General features: G+C 42.9%; 1 protein-coding gene across 4 annotated transcripts in view; it reads left to right on the forward strand.

Annotated features, from left to right (window-relative positions):
- The window catches only part of CTNND2 (catenin delta 2), an 821,463-nt gene that overhangs the window by 676,318 nt on the left and 123,766 nt on the right, over positions 1–21,379 (forward strand). For all 4 annotated transcript variants that reach the window (XM_090276223.1, XM_090276225.1, XM_090276224.1 and 1 more), the window contains one exon: positions 18,312–18,429. In XM_090276223.1, the coding sequence (XP_090132349.1) occupies positions 18,312–18,429 (118 nt within the window). The remainder of the gene's footprint in view (positions 1–18,311; positions 18,430–21,379) is intronic.

The raw sequence follows: 21,379 nt of genomic DNA on the forward strand, positions 1-21,379 counted from the left end.
AACAGTAGCAAAATTACAGTTATGAAGTAGCAACGAAAATAATTTTATGATTGGGGGCCACCACAACATGAGGAACTGTATTAAAGGGTCACGGCATTAAGAAGGTTGAGAACCACTGCTCTAGGCTATCTTTTAGAGTATAAAATACATCCCTTCTTTATAAATGAATGTCAGTATTCATAAACATTATACCACACAAACCAGGACCTGCCACGGTGGAGGTGTGGTGGTATTCCTGCTGTGTTTTCACTGTTTCTATCTTTCTCCCAGGCTGTCCTTGAATTCCCAAGGCTTTCAACTGCATAATCTCTTGCTTGAAATTCCTTAGACATGCTCGAGATAAGAATGTCATCCTGGCCCTGGCTGATGTGGCTCAGTGGATTGAACACTGGTTTGCAAACTGAGAAGTCACTGGTTGGATTACGGTCAGGGCACATGCCTAGGTTGTGGGCCAGGTCCCTGGTTGGGGCATGTGAGACACAACTGATTGTTTCTCTCACACATCTGTGTTTCTCTCCCTCTTTCTCACTCTCTTCCCCTCTTTCTAAAAATAAATAAAATTTAAAAAAAGAAGAAGAATGTCATCCAGTCTGCCTCTGCACTTTCAGTGGAATAGGACTAGAGGAGGAGAAGGCAGTAGGGGGCTATTCAGTCCCTAGCTTTCCATTTTATTTCCTTTTGGTAGCTCGAGAACATTAGCATTGGTGTCGCTTAGTGGTTTTGTCTCCTTTCCATTCCAGCAAGTTATCATCTACTTGACAAGCAAAAAAATCAATTACAAGCAGTGGTGCATATTTAGTCACAGACAAAAATTGGCCCCCGATGGAGACGTGGAACCATGGAGGGTTCCTGGGCTCCTGAGGATAGATGCAGCTGGCCAGGGCACCTGTCTGGTTCTCCTAAGTCTAACTGGAGTTGGTCCTCACTTTGCCAGCTGCCTGTCCTTCACACAGCTTGCCTTCTTGCAGGCCAGCTGCCCATCCTCCAGGCTATTTTCACAGCAGCTTGATGTTCTGTGACTGAGTGCAGAACGTAAGTGGTAATATAATTGGGGTGAGAATTATGAAAGGGAACCTTGAATGAGCATAAAACAAATGGACTTAACCTGCTCAGTGGAATAGGGAAAGCCTTCTTGTGAAAAAGATATGAAAGATGAGTAGCATTTGGCCAACTGGAAAGGAAGGGACAGTGTCCCAGGCATTGTGTGGGCAAGACCTTGAGTTTGAGAGAAATAGAAGGTCTTGGAATGGAGGACTCTTGTTCTGATGTACAGAATCACAGAGCTTTCCTGGGAGGTGGGGGGAATGAGGGCAGGAGCAGAGAGACAGAAGATAGTGGTGGTATAGATCTGGTAGTGGCCATGGGGGAGAATTCTGGAGACGCTCTGAAGTTGGAGCTGACTGGATATGCTGACTATTGGATGTAGGTGTGTGGGAGAGACAGGAGTCAAGAATGAAGGACTACTTATTTATAGGGCAAGTTAATGTGTTTTGTGTATAAGAAAATAGCCTTTAGGGAACCCCCAAAGCAGTGTCCACTTAACACTGCTTTTCTTTTTCTCCATCTCTCTCTCTCTCTCTCTCTCTCTCTCTCTCTCTCTCTCTCTCTCTCTCTCTCTCTCTCTCTCTGCCTTGGTCCTTAGTTTTTTTCATTTTCTTCTTCTTTATTGCTTTTGCTCGCCCTCATCCTTTCTATTTTATTCATCCCCAAAATGTGTTTAGGGTCTCTATATTAATGGAAATTCAGAATTAAAATCAAACAAGAAAAGCTAACCAACACTAACTTAGAAGTGTCTTCAACCCCCAACCCTGATGCAGACCTGATGGAAAGCAGGGGCCAGGCTGTGGCTGGCTGGCTCATAACTGCTTGTAACCTGCAGCCCACCCGCCTCACTGTGCTCTACGTGGCCAGTGCTGACAGGGGAGAGTGTCAGTCATCAGCACGTTATCCTTGAGCCGTATCCACGCCGGGGGAAAGAAGGGACTTACTCTAAGATTTGTCATTGGAATGAACTGACACTACATATTTGATTTTTAGCACATGCTGTAATGGTATTTGATTAAAATTAAAATAGCATATGGTGTTTCTTGGAGAATTTTAGGGAAATATTGGACTAAATGAAGTCATTAATCCCTGGATCTATTGGTCTACTAACTGATGTATTTGTGTAATAGATACAGATCCCCTCCCTGCTTCCCTTTTGTACAAAAATTGAATCATTTCACTGTCTTTCCTGTAATCAATTGTTCTTTATTAATTAACAGATCTCCAAAACCTTTGAATATTAGCACATATAAAAGGATTGATATTAAGAGTAATTGCATTAGATGAGCATTAGAAAAACCATTTGTTTCTAGGTTATAGTTTCCGGATTATTTTTATGGTGCTTGGTGCCATAACATTTTTGCCATGAAGTCATTTTCTGTAGTTTCCACCAGAGTTTCAAGGGCCATTATTATTTACAAATGGCAGCGAGGCACATGTGTGCTCCTGCCCAGTGGGGGAAGGCTAAAGTCTTTGTTTTTCTTTTCTAGTTATTCGCAGGGTGGCCACTGAGGGGATTCAGTGAATAGTTTTTAAATAAAACCTTAACCCTTGCTCAACCTAAAGACAGTGACCCAAGTACCATGAGAGGTAAGAATCCCTTTGATTGCAGCACTTATTTAGTGTGACAAGGAGTGACGATGAAACGAAGGTCTTCGTGGCCAACTTGTGGCCTGTTTTTAATGAAGCTCTGTGGTTCCTCAAAGTGTCTTTGCTCTGTGACCTTTCTATGCAGCATCATAATCCTTGGATCTTTGAAGCATTACTCCCTCCACAAGTAAAGCAGTAAAAAGGAATTGTGCACCCAGTGATGCCATTATCATATGCACATGTTGAGTGCCAGCCATCTGGTAGCAGTAAACCAAGAAAAGTCTACTCGTAGGTTACCTGGAGTTGGTAAGAAACTCATTTAGGATACCATTCCTTCAACAAGAGGCATCTAAAAATTCTAATGATGGCATCTTATCATGCAGAGCATCTAAAATGCCTCCATTTGAAGATACAGAAAGCCTATCTAAAAGTTTTGAATTACTTTAGCAGAAACGTTCAAATTAACTTTTATGAAAAATTCATGGTAGACTTTTTTCCTTATGTGGACATGTGAATGTAGTCATTTTCCACTACTATAACAATTACCGCAGACCTAGTGGGGCCAAATAACTCAAAATTCGTATCTCAGAAAGGTGTATGTCAGAAGTCCGGGGGGCTGGGCTGGTTTCTTGGCCTGAAGTCTGACATGTCCAAAGTCAAGATGTCTGCTGATGGGCTCTTACCAGGAAGCTCTGGGAAGAATCTGATTCCTGGCTCATTCAGGTAGTTGGCCAAATTCTGTTCCCAGCATTTGTTCATTTCCTTTGCTGGCTGTTGGCTGGGAGTTGCTCTCACTCTAGAGGCTACCGCATGCTCTGGATCCTGGACACCTTTTTCAAGGCAGCAATGTTAGGCCCTCTTCCACTTCAGCCACATCCCTCAGACTGACTCTTCTGCCTTCCTCTTCTACTTTTAGAGGTTCATGGGATGACATTGGACCCAGCAGGATAATCCAGGATTACCTCCTAGTCTTAAGGCCAACTGATTGGTAACCTTATTTCCATCTGCAAAGGCCCTTCACAGCAGTGTCTAGATTAGTGTTTGAACTGCCAGGGGGCAGGAATCTTGTGAGGACATCTTTCAAATTCTCCCTACCACATGAAGAAGAGAAAGTTCAGTCATGACAGTAATGGAGGTAGACAGTTACTCTGCGTAATTCCTACAGCAGCCTCAATTTTGAAAGGCAGAGACTCTTAGAACTATTCTGATAGTGACTTTTCCAACATTATGCCAAAATTGCAATTAAGACCAGCACATAAACTTGAAGGACCACATTGGCACTTCTCTTACAGAAGCCAACTCCTTCTTTCTTTTAATGTCAGAAATTTCTTCCAAAAATGTAAAAATATATTTTAATAATTAAGATTAAGTGTATTTTTCTCCCTTTCAGAAAAAAAAAATGAAAAAGCCAAGTGATCTTCATTTTACTGAGTTTTCTGTATATGGTTTTTTCTTATACAAAGTATATTTGTATTCCTATAGTTTCTCCTCCTTCTTCCCACCACTCACCACCCCTGCCCCAGATATTTTCATACAAAAACAAGATGAAAGGAGGGTGGCCTACAGACACCCTCACAGTTTTAGTTCATCTTTAGCCAATCGAAGATTGGCTTTGTCTATTTCACCTAGCCAGAACTACACAATAATTCTGGCCAAATTAACTGAAGTCTAGGTTTTCTTTGGCCCAGGTAAAAAACTACCAAGGGAATCATCAAAACTTGTAAATTTATGAGATAGCAGTTAGGAAAATGGGTAATCTAAAAGACCAAAGAAAATGTGCTCTTTATTTTTAATCATTTTCTTCCCATTTGGACATGGGGCTTAAGGTGTTTTAATCTAGGGGCTATTTTTATTAGCGTTTTTGCCACAAATATAAGGAGACATTTTCTAAGGAAGAAGTATAAAAAGACCCAAAAAAAGGGGGGGAGGGTAGAGATACCAGCAAGCAGCTGGCCTGGAATTGCAGAGTAACAGGGATTTTCTCTTCCTTCTTCTGTACCTGGTGGCTACCTTTTCTAATTAGTTAGCCCTTTAATGCTGAGAAAGGTTCATGAGCAGTCAATGCAGGGAAATGTTGATGATATCGGTATGACAGTAAATACCCAGAATAAAACCATCTGGGGAGACCTGGGGAACTGCTCCAAGTATAAAGGGGTAAAAAAAGAGAGGGGATAGGACACAAGAGCCAATGCAGTTCTTTCCTCTGAAGATACGCTCTCTTGATTGTTCTTATTGGTGTCCAGTAAGGTATGAGTGAGTGATCAAAGCAATCATGACAACAAGAAATGCACCTGGAGGAAACTTATCACCTAGATAAGTGCGTTTTTAACATTCACACTGATTCCCAGCTTTAATAAGTCTTTGAAGTATGATTTGTTAAAAACTCATGCAAGTAAATAAATGGAAGGATTATATATGACTGCAAGTAGGGAATTAGGTGAAGAATTAAAATCAGAGTTGGAAACGTTGTTTGAATAATTGCTATTTAATAATCCATAACATACGGCCAAATCTTGAAATTCTTCAAATCCACAATCTGACATTTAACAGGCAAGTAGCCAATTACCTATAATCCCTTGATTTGTCAGCCTTGTTTGCCTACTTCTTAGAAGACAGAGAACTCAAACTACAAGGAATAGGATGACCTCAGTATTGCTCGTTTTTATTTAGCCACAATGCTTATTTCCCTGGAACCTGTTTGCTTGGTGAAGTGAATATTGCACTTCTATTCTGCAGTGTTCCCTAGCCTATTAACTTATTACATATATTTTATATGTACATTAACTTGTGTCTGGTTGATAAGAAATAATTTGGTTTAGCCAAGAAAGAACACTGGTTTTTATTCATTTTTGAACTGAAATTGTGTTTTGACCCATGACAGTTTCTTTTTGCTGGATTTGTAATGGGGGTCATGGCTGGCAATTGGATTTTTTCTAGTGAAACACTTGCTCCAGTGGTAGTGGTAGTGGGTAGACTTGATGGGCAGCCCGCTTGCTGAGCAGAGGTGCCAGGCTGGATGTGGCAGCTTTCAATGTGAAATGCACCCCAATTCTGAGTCAGCACAGTAGAAAGAAGAGCCCACCACAAATGTGCCAGAATGAAATGTCATAGACATTAGTGGAGCACAGGGTAGGTGGATAGCAGCCAGGGGACTGGGCCACATGGCACCGCTCTAAGCTTGAGATACAGTCTGGTAATTCAAGGCACTGTGAGTACAGCTCGCTCCCTGAGTGCAAGTTAAGCAACAACAACTCTGGATGGTCATGGAGCACAAAGAGCCACCGGCACAGTTCAGTCCACAGTTAACGGTGTTAGCCACACAGCATTCACCCTTTTTTCCCTGTGATTTCCTTCTAATTTAGCCCAATGGGAAACCTTCAGCAGACATTTCATAGAGCAGTTAACTCTGTGGCATCCATCAATTTTAATTGGAACCGTGTAGCTAAAACCCTAGGTAGCACTTGACAGCGATATGGTGTCTTTTAAGGCAGGTATTTCTGGTTCTGCTCTGCAACAATGTGCCCTGCTGCAGAGCTAGCTCCAGAAAGCATGGCTCTGGGCTGTCCTAACCAGAGCCAGTGTTGACAAGTCAGCGGAAGAGGACCTTATCAGTATCTCTCTGCTGGTTTACATTTATGAGTGTGGGCAGGGTTTGCATCGGGGCTCTTATGTGAGATGATCGAAGGACAGTGTGGTAGCAGTGCTCACGACTGGCCCCATTAGTAGCTGGTCTTTATGTCACTGAGGCATTCTGTCCCTGCAGCTCAGAAAAGTGATTACAAAGCCACCACTGTCCTGATTTATAAAGAAATTACCTTCCTTGGGAGAAGACAGTAAAGTGCACAGCAAGAATCCAAACAGCAAGACTGCGCTTGTCTTTGAAAAGAAAGAAAAGCAAAGAGGAAAGGGACATTTATCCCTCTGGAAATTATTCTGATTGGGCCGTAATGAAGGACCAGTTTTAAAGACTCAAACATAGGGAGAGAAGTCAAGAGCTTTTCAAGTAAATTCAGCATTCCATTATTTGTACCCAATCAAAGTTCCCAGAAGTGTGGCTAATCCTAAAACTCATCACAGCGTTGGGTCCTCATGGGTGGTGTTTCAGATGATGTTCCAGAAATTCACCGAAAGTAATGAGGCTGTAATATAGACTTTGCTCTAGCAGAGGTAAGAAGCTGCCTCGTTTCTGTCCTTTATATCCAATGTCCTCACTTCCCACATCACAGAAAACCAACCACTGCACTTTCTGTTCACTGGAAGCCGTGAAGAATGAGGTTTTCAGGGGCCTCTTCTGCCTGAAAGAGGACTGACCAGCAGACGTGCAGCACATCAACCAAGTGGGAAAGTAATCTGGACCAAGCTGATGGCCATAAACTTGGTGGCACTCATGTTACTTAATCAGATTAGCAATGGGGCTAAATAAAACAATGGACTTTTGCCCCCCAAAAGTGTGTCACCACATGACATCAGTGTTCCTTATGCAGAGGGAATGCCCTGAGTGGCACTGAGTAGGAGCCTGGTCAGGCATAGCTTAGGGAATATGCTTCATAAGTTACCCCCTCCTCTGCACACACACCCCTAGGACAAATTTTAATTTTCTTACATATGTGCCAGTTTGGTCTTAATCTAGTTAACACAATTATTTGATCATCTAGAAATATCTTCTTAACACTTGCATGAGCCCACTGTTTATAAGCAGTTTTCCAAGGAAGAAACACTTGATACTGTTGAGAAAATTTCCATTTACTCTTGAGTAAAACAAATTAGTGACTTAGAACAAAACAAATGTGTTGTCCTAGAGTTTCTCTCAGCTACAAATCAGACACCAGTCTCACCGCTTAAAATGAAGATGTCAGCAGCGTGGTGTTCCTCACTAATGGCTCTGGGAGAATCTGCTTTCAAGCTCCTTCGGGTCGTGACCAGAATGCAGTTCCTTGTGGCCACAGGACTGAGGTCTCTGTTTCCTTGCTGATGGTCAGCCGACAGCTGGCAGCCTCTCTCTCATCTCTGCATGTGGCCCCTTTATGTCAGAACTGGCAGTTGGAAGATCAGTCCTCAAGCTGGGGATCTCTGACCTCTCCTGTGGCGTCTCACTGACTGGAACCAGAGAATGGTCTCTGCATTTAACTCTCTTGTGGTTAAATGGGGCCCACAGAGATAGATCATCCAGGAAAACTTTTCTGTTTCAGAGCGCATAACCTAAATTCCATCTGCAAAGTCCCTTTCTCATATAAGGTAACCCAGCCATGATTTCAGGGATTAAGGTGTGAACATCTTTGGGACCACTGTTTGGCCTAAAAGAGTCTGCCCTCAGGCCCCCCAAATTCATGCCCATCTCATGTATTTTATCTCATCCCATGGCCTCCAAAGGTCTCATCTCATTACAGCATCAACTCAAAGTCCTAAATCTCTTCAGTTTGAAAGTCCAAAATCAGAATAGTCTGAATCAGTTGTCGGTAAGTCCTCCATGAAGTACAGCTCCTCGGGGGTAGCTCCTCTCTGCCTGTGGGACTAAAGAAAGAAGCTCTGTGCTCCCAGCATGCAGTGGTGGAAAAGGAGACCATAACAGTTATAAACATTCCAGTGCAAGAAAGGGAGAAACGGAAAATAAAATGGAGCCAATGGTCCAAGCAGCTTGAAAATCCAGCTCAGCAAACCCCTTTAGCTCTCAAGGCCAGGGTGTTCTCTGTCATCCTTGGTTCTGCTCTCCGGGAAAGATATCAGGAAAAGATGACAGTGGACATGGCTCTTGAATGACTTGAATTCCCGAGATGGGTGGGGGAGCCTTGCTTCAGTGCCCTGTAGGCTATAGCCCAAATGTTAGAGATGTTCACCTGCCCGTTCCTGCAGAGCTGCAGAGGCAAGAGGAGAAGCATGGGGGATGTGCTGCTTGGCACTCAGAACAGCCACCTGGGGGGCCTGCAGGTAGATGTCAAGGAGGCCTTAGCACAGATAATGCTGTTCGGTAAAAAAAAAGCAACAACAAAATTTACCCTGGGAAACCATGAATCCACTATGGTTTTAGTAAACACAAGGGCTGCCTTAGTGTGCCAGGCTTAGCCAGAATAAAGAAACATGTGCCAGAATAGGCACTTGCCACAGAATGCAGCCTCCCTTGCCAGGTGTCATCCTCCGTTAATGCCAAGAGTGACCTGGAGACCCCACCTCTGCATGGGTGTGCTTGGTTGGTATTTATACAGGCTGTTCACCTGGAACTGCCCCTGAGCCTGTGGGTATGGTGTGGTGTAAGTCTTGCCCTTCAAATCTGAAGGCAAATTCCACTGAATTCCCATAAAAATATTTCTTGCTAAGAAACCATTTCTTTCACTCTATTCTTGTGTCTTAAGTCACAGCCCATGACCTGCTGCAGCTAATACCAAGGAAAATAATTGATATCTAAATTTACAGAATTACATCTTAAGCAAAAATTTTACTGAAACAGGTGAATAGTAAGACTTCCATTCATTTCATCCTGTGTTTGTTTTCTAGTTACATGTAGGCAATCATTTCCAAGGGACATTGATGCTCAAGTTATTCAGACTGCTTGTTTTATGCTAATTATATCAGTTTCAGACACACCAAATATATGTCTGCTTTCCTTGTTGGACTGTGAGCTCCTAAGGTCCAGGGCCAGGTACTTTTATTTTATTCCATGACTTGGCATTGAGTGTGGAACACGGTAGGTGCCCAGTCAGGACTGGTTGGTTCATTGGTTGAAACTGGTTTAACTGATACCCTTTCTTCCTAGAATAACTCCTCAGGGTCCTTTTGGCAAAATCTATAACTGTGCATTAGTTTGGATTTAAAAAATCAGTGACCAAGATTAAAAAGCGAGGTGGTCAGTGCTGATATAAAACCTTTCCTTTTCCCGTGTGTACCCCTTTTCCTCTTCACACTCTGAGTCACACATGTTGCCCATGAGGTGGCAGCTCCCTGCCTGGTGGCTCTCTCCCTCTTGGACGGGAGTCTCTGGACACAAAGCAGCTGGGGGAGATAAACATTTACGGCCAAGACTCCGTGCCAGTCCTTGGGCACCTGGCTGTGTTAGCACACAGTCCAGTGACCTCCAACCATCCCCATCATTAAAGATGAAGAGACATAGACAAGACACATGCCTTCACACTCAGGCAGCCCTATCTGCGAGCACCATGCTGGGTATGCAAGAGAGTCTACCTTTGTTGACACTATTGAATAATCAGAAGGAAACATGCTGCTCGCTTTCTGTGAGAAGGCACACATCAACAAAATGAGCTGTGGTGGTTTCTACAGTGGCAAAAAAAAAGGGGGATAACAGACTTGATGGGGATCATGCTGCCTCCTGGAACCTGCGACTGCTGTACCTGGAGTGAGGGGATCTGGCTGGACGGCTGTCACTGCACTGGCCCAGCTGGCTGGGCAAAGGACCTCTTCCTCCCAATCATGCACACTCGGCTGATGAGAAGAATTTTCCACAGAGAGGAAAAGGATCTGGATTTTATGGACTACAATTCGGGAATTGACAGACAAGTTCCCCAAAATATTTCATGGGAGAGCACAAGGCATAGCTCCTGTTTCCCAGCAGAGACAAATAAATACCTCTGATCCCAGAAGCCCAATTTAGGAGAGCAATGTTCTGCTCAAATCAAGGGCACTGCTGATTTAGGGAGGGGGGAGTGGCTGGGGGGTTCTTAGACATTTCTGAGTCCTGGCCTCAGAATATAATAAAAGTTCTGTACCTTTATTGCAGGAAAAAAAAAATGTACAAAGCTCTGAGCAAAATATCTGTGGTTCAGTGGTCCCTCCTGAGTTTCATAACCAGCTTTAGATGAGAATCTAGGTCAGGGGTCAAAAAGCTATGGCCCACGGGCCAAATCCCTCCAGTGACCTGTTTTTGTATGGCTATAGATAACAGGGGGTTTTGTGATCTTAAAGGTTGTTAGAAGGAGGAGGAGGAGTGACAAATTCTATATGGCCCCAAATACATAAAATACTTAACCCTCTCGCCCTTTACAGAAAGAGTTCCTGACCATGGACAGAAAGGCCTCTTTAAAATTTGTTTTTAACTAGACCAAAGCAAGCATACACCACAGAAGAAAGGCTCACTCATGATTGGTATAACTTCGCATTTCCACACTTACCCAGATCAGATCATTTACAATAAGCTACTAATTTCATTGGTCTCTAAGTAGGTAATCACGTGGTTGAGAAATTAAGACAATCCACATGTGTATCCTACTTATATTTCCTCTCACAAATTGAGTGTTGTTTCCAGATTTTCGCAAGTTGCCTGTTGGGAGCCTCTGGCAATTAGTGTAAATGCATCACTCTTGGCTGTGGAGACCACAGTAACCCCACTCTGTGGAAAGAGATGAGGAAAATTCTTAGAAATCTGTATACTGTTAGCTCACTGGACAGCTCCACATTCATTCAATAAATATTTCACTTTCTTGCTGTGGCTAAGACAACGGTTCTCAGACTCAGGTGTGTTCTGGCATCGCCTGGAGAGCTATGGAACATAGAGAAGCCCAGGCTTACCAAAGTAGGGGAAGGGCCCAGGCCTTTGTATTTTATCAAGTTCCAAACATCATTTGGATGCAGCAGAGATTTGAGAGCCACTGGGCTGAGCATGTGTTCAGTGTTAGGGAAGCATGCACCCCAAATTAGGCCTTCAAGGAGCCCACCCACCCAGAGCAAGAGCAGGTATCTGAGCCTCCACACTGCTGGTGTTCCTTATTGGGAGTGGAGAGGGACTGTCATGAGCGTTGTAGCAATTTAGCAGCAATTCTGGCCATTCAACCCACTAGAGGCCCCTAATACCCCTCCCTCTGCAGTTGTGACAACCAAAATGTCCCCAGATGCCCAGACATTGGCAAATGTCCCTGGGAGCAAAATTGCCCCAGATAAGAGTACTGGTCTAGGAGACAGGCCTGAAATTAATCATGCACCATTTTATTTAGTAATTATTCATCGAGCTCCTGCTAAGTGCTATACATTGGGGAGCAAGAGAGACAAAAAATACAATGTTGCTTCCCCTGCCTCCCGTACACCATGGAGGGACCAGACTTTGAACATCAGGTGTTACAGGTGCTCAAAGAGAAGCTTGCGCCCCGAGCTATGAAGGAAGGAGTGAGGAGTGAGGCAGAGCTCTGAGTGAGCCTTGGCAGCTATGACTCTCAGGGTCAATGGGCCTAGAGGCAGAAGGAAGAACATTCCAGGTGGAGGGGTCAGTGCATCCTTAAAGCCCCAGACTGCTTTTTCTTACAGACGGTTGAGGATACAGAGGCTTGTGACCTTCAGGGTCCTAGGTCTGGCACCCCTATCTGCTCTGTGCTGTCCTCTGTGATGAATCCTACCTCTCTGCCTGCTTGACCAGCTGGGATGGTGTCAACAAGGCCTTACTGAGCACATGGTTTCTATTTCAGCATTGCCTTGGGAATACTGGTCTTTCTTGAAGCAATATCAGCTCTGCTCTTTGAAGCCCTCAGGCAGCCTGACCCCACTTCTCAAACTATTGTACAGTCTTTGGAACCTGACCCAGGTTCTATAGTGATTCGGCATCTGGGCTCTGCTGATTATAAATTGGGATATGAGACAAAGGGGCCCAGTGAGCCCCAGCCTAGAGGTGAACAGGGCTGGGCCAATTGGAAGGGCTTGAACCCAGGGTGCAAGGGGCCAGGGTGGACTTGGCATGAGATAATGCCTAGGGAGGCCACAGCCTAAAATAAAGGCCAAGAGGCAGGGGGAGTGGAACGGAGAGGAGGTAACAGATTGCACAAGAAGACAAAATAGTCTCAAACAAGAAAAGGCCTCCTACAAGCCTGGGGGAGAGGTGGTGTGGCATTGGACCTGACTGGCTCCAGGCAGCAATATTGTGCAGTTCTCTCAGCATGTATAATCAATATTACCAACAATCATAGAAAAGTGTATACTTCAAGCTAAGCAAGTTTACTCCTCATGTTATATGCTCTATATAATTGCTTTTTCTTTTTTTGCAAATTGAGACTGCCCTGGCTAATCTGCCCTGGGCAGGGTTGTAGTGGCAAAGCACAAACCACAGCACAAGAAGCCTACATTCGCACGTGAAACAGACACCTGGTAGTGACCCAGTAAGCTTGGAGCACAGAGATAAATCAGTCAGGAATTCTAATCCAGCAAAGACTGGAAAGCACATGTAAGAGCTAACTTGCACTGAGCACCTAGGATGTGTCGGTCTCTCAGCTGCGTGCTGGGTATACAGATAACAATGCCTTCTGCCCTCCAGAAGGTCCCAGTGCAGTGATAAGGTCACAGCTTAAATAATTTCAATACAAAATCAATGGTGATCAATAATGGACATGCAGAGAGCTAAGGGACAAGGGAGAGGCTAATATCATCAAATGGATTGATGACTAAAACTCTCTTCCATTGGTTTTCTCTGTGGTTTGATCTTCCATATTCCACCCACACCTGAAGTGGAGACATGTGAAGTTTTTCCTGTGAAATGCTCTAGTCATTTATTTGACCCTACAGTGTGAGTTCCACTTTGGATCTATGAGCACTGTAAAGTGTGTTCAAAGTAAGCACAGTGAGTGAGGGAAGCTTAGAGAAATGAGACGCGAGGCAGCACTCAAGACAAAGGAAACAAAGCAGTTCAGTTATATTTGAATGGAAGAAACTATAAGAGGTGTTATATCTTTTAATTGTAAAATATAAAAATAAATTGTTTTATTTTTATCTATCAGATAAAAAGCCTATATAATCTACTTTAAGCAGAAATTTCCAAATGATATATCTACTGACATTTCAATACAGATTACAGATATTATACCATCATAGAATTTTTTAATAAATAACCTACAAGCATTTGTTTTAATGTTATGTGAATGCATAGAGTTTTGCTACGCCAGTTTCTAGCCAGACATGGAAACTCACCTCCTCAAGATAGGCCGAAGGTGGTTTAAGGGGAGGATAGAACTTTGTAGGTTAGACATTAGTTGATTGTCAGACACATAGGCCATAATTTAATCTAACTGTACAGTGACCAACACACAATCTTATTGGCTTTTTAAAAGGTTTTTAAACAGTGAGGCATGTGTAGGATAGTAGATCTTGTGTTTGGGGGAAAAGAGAAAGCCCTCCTCCCCTTCAGAATGAAAAACCTAAGGTACTCATGATGTGTTTCACTTGTTCAGGAACAGTTGATTAAGAGTGGAAACCCAGCCCCAAAAGCTTGTAGGACACAGCAACCCATTGATCAAGAGACAGGTGTATACCCCAATCTGTTTAAAATATATATATATTGATCTTCATCCTACCTGCTGACACTGTGGTAACTCCATCCTACGTACTGTATCATAGAGTTATGGGGAGGGGGTGTGTGTCCAAGTCATTTCCCCTGCAGGGACCCTACTTATTAGTCTTCCTCGTTTTTCAATATTTTACACATTTTAATACAATAGCCAGTTATAATAACCTTTTTTTGATTTCAAAGGAGACTAGACTGTAATTGAACAGAAATTAAAATAAAGAAAAATGCCTAGTTTAATATTGACAAGATACAATGTTAACACATTTGTTAATTCTTGATCTTTACCATTGGTTTGTTGATTGACCCTACCCATTCACTGATTACCAGTAAAGATAGGCTGATTGGTATAAAGTTCATTTGTGAGTGATGAGGCAGCCCACCCCCATGATGATACCCAAAGGAAAGAATATTATTGAGGATTTCAAAACAAGTGTACATGTGCTGTCCTAGGCTATCTCAGGTTTAAATTCCATCATTATCTCTTTGGAGACAAGACCACATCAAAGTACAAAGAGGCAAAATTTAAAGGACTCAGTCACACTTTGCCACCCAGCATTCTTCTGGTCAAAGATGTCTGGCTGGAATTTTTGATAAACCTGTTATTCTAACTGCCTCAAAGCTCAACAACCAGGTGAAAATCACTTCAAGGAGCAATGATCTAAGCGTGTCCTCTTACAAAAGCCATCCTTCTGGTTTTGAATAATATCAATATGCCTCTCAACACCTTTTCCCTAACAGGAAATTAGTTCTCCCCTTTCGTGGGGGTCCTGTCAGAAGGGAGGGTTAGCCACCCCAAGGTGGAATCTATAACACTTAACATAAACATGCTGTCAGTGTTTGTCCATGTGTATTCTCTGGAACTGAGGAATTTTGTTTGTATTTCAAAATCAGCAAATGCCAAAAATATTAATTTGTATTGAATGACCTTTCCCAGTATTACATTAAAATGCTGATAAATTCTATTTAAACATGTTCCATGGAACTTTTTAGATATCAAAGAAAGCATTTATGTTCAGTAGCATTTTGCATTAGGCCTATTTCATTTTAGTTTAATTCCTAAGAAAACATAGCCCATCTATACTGCACTTCAAGCCCTCGCTTTCCTCTTATTCACACACCTGGGTTTCTTCCACTTCTCCACTTGCCACCTACGTGGCTTTGGACAACCACCCTGAGCCTCAGTTCTCTCATCTGTACAATAGAATGAAGTGTAGCCATGAAGGATGTTGTGAAAATGAAATGAGAATTTATGTGTCAGTTACAGTGTGGGTGTGGAGATTCATCCCATTCAACTTCTCCTGCCGCAGATACTTAGCATCTACCAGGTGGCTGCCTGGGGCTGTCAGCAAAGAGCAACACCCTCTCCAACCAAACCCTCCCCCTAGACCAGGGCCCCCCAATCTCTGCTGGGGCCACACAACACGAGGTGAACTTGAATTTAATGTGCTTGAATCATCGCAAAACCATCTCCTTCCCAGTCTGTGGAAAAATTGTCTTTCACGAAACCAAACCCTGGTGCCAAAAAGGTTGGGGACAGCTGCCCTAGACTACAGCTAGAGCTGTAGAAATTCTCAACACATGCACCCCCATATATGCAAGTTATCTGACTCCACCAGAGACCTCAGGGTGGGGTCCAGCAGTCTACATAAACACACCCTCCTTGTGATTCTTGTTCCTGCCAATATTTAAGAGCCACTGCCCAACCTAGATCATTCTCTCTCTTCCCTAGGGTTTCTAAATTATTTCAGTCACTCTGTACCTTCCTTCCATGAACCTACCTCCTCCAGCATCCCACCCACTGGCTGTGTTGTCTGCTGATCAGCCAGTCACTTCAGAAATTCTCAACTGGAACCCAATCTTTTTTTTTTTTAATGTGTTTTATTGATTATAATATTACATTTGTGCCAATTTCCCTTCCCTCTGCTCCCCTCCACCCGGTGGCCCCCCTCCCTCCAGTTGTCCCCCCCTTTTAGATCATGTCCATTAGTTGTGCATACAGTTCTTCTCAACCTCTCTCTGTCTATTCCATTGCCTCCTACCATGATCCTTAATTCCTATATCATCTCCCTCCCTCTCCCCATTCCCCCTCCCTGTTGACCTCCCCCCAATATGTTCCCCGTACCTATAGTTCTTTTTCCACTCTCGTTGCCTGTTTAGTTTTGCCTTTGTTTCAATTCCCTAGCTTCTGTTGTTTCTTGTGATGCAGTTTTCATTTTAGATTTCATTGTCTTGATCCTCCTTTTTCTAAACCAGTCCCTTTAACATCTCATATAACAGTGGTTTGGATCTAATGAACTCTTTCAGTTTTATTTTGTCCTGGAAACACTTTCTCTGTCCTTCTATTCTGAATGACAATTTCGCTGGATAGAGTATTCGTGGTTGTAGGTTTTGGATTTTCATTACTTTGAATATTTCTTGCCAGTCCCTTCTTGCCTGCAGGGTCTCCCTTGAGAAGTCAGCTGATAGTCTAATTGGGACCCCTTTGTACATAATTCTTTTCTTCTCTCTTGCTGCTTTTAAGATTCTCTCTTTATCTTTAATTTTTGACATTTTGATTATAATGTGTCTTGGAGTGGTTCTCCCTGGGTCTAGTTTTTTTGGAACTCTCTGTGCTTCCTGGACCTGTAAGTCTATTTCCTTCCCCAAGTCTGGGAAGTTCTCCTTTATTATATTTTCACTCAATTTTTCAAGTTCTAGTTCATCTTCCTCGCTCTCTGGCAAACCAATGATTCTTATGTTGGGCCTTTTATAGCTGTCCCAGAGGTTTCTGATCCTCTCATCGTTGCTTCCCATTTCCTCTCTCTGCATTGGTTGACTGCTTGTTCCTTCTCCATATTCCAGTTTGTTGAAATGAACTCTGGATTTTTTTTCCTCACCATCTGTCTCGTATGTGGTTTTGTTCCTTTCGTTATGAGTGTTTTTCGCTTCTTTCTCATCTTTTTCCAGATCTTTTGTGAATTCTGTAAGCCACCTGATAACAATGGCCCAGAACTGAGCATCTGACAGGTTTCTTATCTGTTCATCTGTCAGGTTCTCCATCTGTTGCCTGGTGAGCTGTGCCACCGGGATTTCTATAGTTGTCTGCCTCATTTTGACAGATGCGTTTTGTTTTCTTGGGCCGGCTGTAGGGGGCAGTGCCTGTGTACTCGTAATGACCCAGCGACCGGCGCCTGTCCACGACCTATTTCGCAGCCCTGTGGCGCTTTCTTTGGGGGCGGGGGTCCAAGATGGATTCACACAGTTATTCCGCTAGGAGACCGGGATCCGTCCTCCCGCCCCCCTGGGCCTCACTGTTCAAGGCGATGTGGTGGCTGCTTTCCCCAGCGTTGGGGTCGCGAGCTGCCGGGGGTTCGACTGCAGCCGGGGTTGTTCTCCCCGCCGCTGTCCCAGGTGCGACCACAAACAGCTCCGCCCCCTTTCGCTCGTCCTACCTGCCCAAAGAGCGCCGCTGGTTTATAACTTCATATGTTGGGCTTCCGTGTAGTTTTATTTTCTGGATTTTCTAGTTATCCTTTGTTTTGAAGTAGTTGTATTCCTCTCTAGTTGTAGAGGGAGACCTAGCGCGTCCGTCTAAGCCTCCATCTTGGCCAGAAGTCCTGGAACCCAATCTTATCCATGGTTAGGAGACCAAGAACATACTCTCCGCTGATGGAGTACCTGAAAACATCTCAAAGTCCCATCATTGACTAGGGTTATTTCATGTTCTTTTTAGGTCTAGTGACGAGGATAACCTCGTGTTTTTTATATATCTCTGCTTCCTACTTGTGTGTAGCATTTTAGTGGGCCCCTCCTGTCGGCTCTGGCCCAGTATGTGCCGGTACAGGAGCTTGGTTAATTCCTGCCTTTAAAGGGTGCCAAGGGCATCCCTGTGGCTAAATTTTCACAAAAACTCCTCACTATGTTCTTAGAAAAAGTTTCTGGTTTACTTCTGGCTGAACCCAAGTAGGTATATTTTTTGAGACAGGTGAAATTAGATCTATAAAGTATTTCAGTGAGCTGGAAGCTCTGTCTTTGAAAAATGTTTCACACTTCTCAAAAAAAAAGAAGAATCCTTTGAATCAAAGAGCTTCTGATTTCTTCATCAATGGTAAAGGAAGTAAACTTTGAAGACTTTCTGAATGTCTCCCATTCTCAGTGGTCCCAGGGTGCTCACATATCACATGTTTGGAACTCTGCGTTCTCTATTTCTCTAGTTGCATGACATATCTGTGAGTTTCCCAGTTCTGGGGAGCATTCAATGAGTTAGTAGTATTAGTTGAAGCCATCCCTACTCAGTAAAACTATAGTATTGATAAACATTCTGAAAAGACAAGCAAAGTGTTTTCTTTGAAGCTAGCAGAGGAGGCATGCATGGAAGAACATTTTTTGGTGACGCCCCTGAAGGTTGCTAACGGGTTCTTTTGCTTTGCAGGAATGTTAGTTCAGCTGGAGAGGAGGCCCGCAGGAGGATGCGGGAATGTGAGGGGCTCACAGACGCCCTACTCTACGTGATCCAGTCTGCGCTGGGGAGCAGTGAGATCGATAGCAAGGTTTGTTGTGTTCGCATAGATTAAGCACCTTACACAATAAAGAAGCCCAGAGGACTAAGCAATGACTGACAATTGTAGAAACCTGTGTTTAATACTTTCACTCTGAAATATATCTTGATCTCCTTGTATGAATCCAACATTTCCTAGACAGAGCTTCTAAGCCTCGCCTACAACCTAAACACTTAACTCACGATTAGCAATGAATAGAAATTTAGATTGTTTTAAGTTATTCAAATCATAAGTGTTTCAAAAAAAAAGAAAAAAAAACCCTGATGAGTGTATAAAATTTTGCATACCACAATACCCACAAGCTTCTACATTAGTTTTATTTTATGAAATCAACTTTCAAGAGAAAAACATTTTAAAACTACCTGAGATTTGAATAATCCTGCATTTCAAGTTAGCTTTTTAACAGCTATTAGTTGTACTAAATGCCACTTTAAAATGCTGGATAAAGTCTAAATAAATGTTGTCAAAGTGCTAAATAAATGAGGCTGTTAACACATTAATCATCAGAATCTATGCAGTTTTAGTTCACAAACCAAAACAGAACTGGGTGGCCTATTCCAGTGTTTGAGCTATTTTTGTTTGGTCTTAATTTGTCTTTTGATTCATTCCAAATATAATTTTGTGATTTCATTATATCCTGATATAAACACAAACTTTACCAATGCTTTTAAAGTTATACATGTAACAAATGTGATCTTTAATAGGAGTTTTAAGGAAACATTTTGGGCCAATTAATTCTTTGTGGTGGAGGAGACAGTCCTGTGCACTATAGGATGTTGAGCAGCATCCCTGGCCTTTACTCACTAGATGCCAGTAGCATCCTCCCCACATCCCTACTTGTGTTACAAACAAAAAAGTGTCTCCAGACACTGCCAAATTTGGTCACACCAGATACAGAACTGGCCCTGGTGATTCCATAGTTTTCGGGGCTGACTCATCAGAATTGCCTTTGGAGCATTTAATAAATACATGTCCTTAGATCCCATCACAGCCCTGTGCCTCAAACTCTGGTCTCTGATTTTTGCACCTTTAAAAATTCACCAGGTGATTCAATGTGCATCTCGGATTGAGAGCCCACCTTAGTAGATACATCTTTGAACGGGCTATAAGTGGGAATACCGTATAGTGTAATTTAGCTGTAAAGTCAAATAAAAAACAAATAATAGTGATTTTACCCATTTAGTTGCTAGCTGGAATGGGGGTGATTTAACATAGTGCTTCTCAACATAACTACACATTAGAGAGATGGAGACTTTAGAAAATTACTGGTGCTTGAGCCCTACTCCCTAAGTTTTAGATCAACAATGTTGTCTGGGGTATCAACCCTTTGAGGACTAGTCGACTCCAATTATGAACACAGCTTGTCATCTTGTCACTGATATTCAGTTATGTTTGCATCCATTTGTTTACTGTGTAGGTGTTATCAATTTCTAAGACAGAATGTGATGTAAAAAAAATGTATTATGCCCTCTTGTAAATGCCTTTAACGGCCGATTTAGACCTTTTAATATCATTGACAGGACTATCGAGTCCCTAAAGAAGTGGCCAGTCAAGATGTCTTGAGTATTTACTGATATCTGTTAATGTAACAGACACATGATTTTTCTTTTAAGAGCTACTGAAGGTAATTCACTGAAGCCACAACCCAGGACCTTAATGTTCAGATTAGTAGAAGACTAAGGCATTGGGACACTAAGCCTCTTACTATAATAGATACCAGAAGAGTTCTAATGCTGTCTGGGCCTTGCCAACTGCCATGCCACCATTGTTGGTGCGGACAGCAACCTCCAGGAGCATGGTTCAAGATCAGAGTGCTGTGAGGCATACAGCTTGTTTTCTGGGTATATCAGATGATAGATTCCTCTCTTAAATTCCACATTTTTCCCCAAAGGGGAAATTGGAGTAATTGGGGTGATCAAACTACCTGAGATTTGAATAATCAGGTAATCCTGATCAAGCAGCAAGAGCACTGAACTTGGCATCAGGACACCCTGGTGGGTGTGCCATCCCTACCTCCCACTGACCAGAGGACCATAGTCCAGTGACCTCAAGTTTCTGACCAAGAGGATCATCATAGCTGCTGAAAAGGTCAATAGCTCGGCATTGCTTTGCTGGCTAGGATGTGCTATTCAGTTTTGATTTATTATTATTGTCCCATAATTTTCCACTCAGCCCTTTGCTTGACCACCTCTAAGCTTTCACAATGATAAGTTAGAAAGAAAAGGAATTAGTACGCATTCTCTTTAAGGCTAGCAAAGTTAATGAATAAAAGAGCCCGGATTTCATGCACACTCTCAGCCTGGCTCCTGTAATTGGGAGAGTTTGTTGAATAGGTAGCATATGGTAGTGTAGTCTCTAGACAACTTCCCTTTCTAATAGAAGCTAAGGAGTCAAAATGACCCTGGTGACTAAGAGAAACTGCTGAAAGCATTATTGACAGCAATGGATGTCAAAAGCCAAACCACCAGCTGCCACATGCCTTCTGCTGGTATCCCTAAGAAAGGCAGTGAGTGGCTGTCTTTTTTTCTTTCTTTTTTTTTTCCCCCTTTAGAGAAAACTGCTTGAATTGGTAGCCCTCCCAAGCCAAACTTAATGAGAGAGAGAGAGATTGATTTAGTCCCTGTGACCTCCCTCTCCCCCAGTCTTCTCTCTATACTGCCTCCTCTCTTTCCCTTCCCCATGTCTCCTTCCATGGGTTCTCTCTCCCTGTCCAGCCCATTGCCAAATCATTCACCAGCCACAGGTCAATTATAAAGCACTTCCCAAAACTGCTGTGGATGTATTCCTCAGTTGTCATTTGTTAAACTGAGGCACAGAGATGCCCCCAAAGAAGATGAACAGGAAGATGAGAAAGAAGTTCATTGTCCCAAGTGTTTGATGTAAGGAAAATCAGTTTGAGCTGATTTGAAAATCATTCTGCCTTTGGCCGCAACATTTTCCT

This window comes from Furipterus horrens, unplaced genomic scaffold (assembly GCF_987537825.1).
Source record: "Furipterus horrens unplaced genomic scaffold, mFurHor1.1.pri manual_scaffold_5, whole genome shotgun sequence".
Taxonomy (NCBI): domain Eukaryota; kingdom Metazoa; phylum Chordata; class Mammalia; order Chiroptera; family Furipteridae; genus Furipterus; species Furipterus horrens.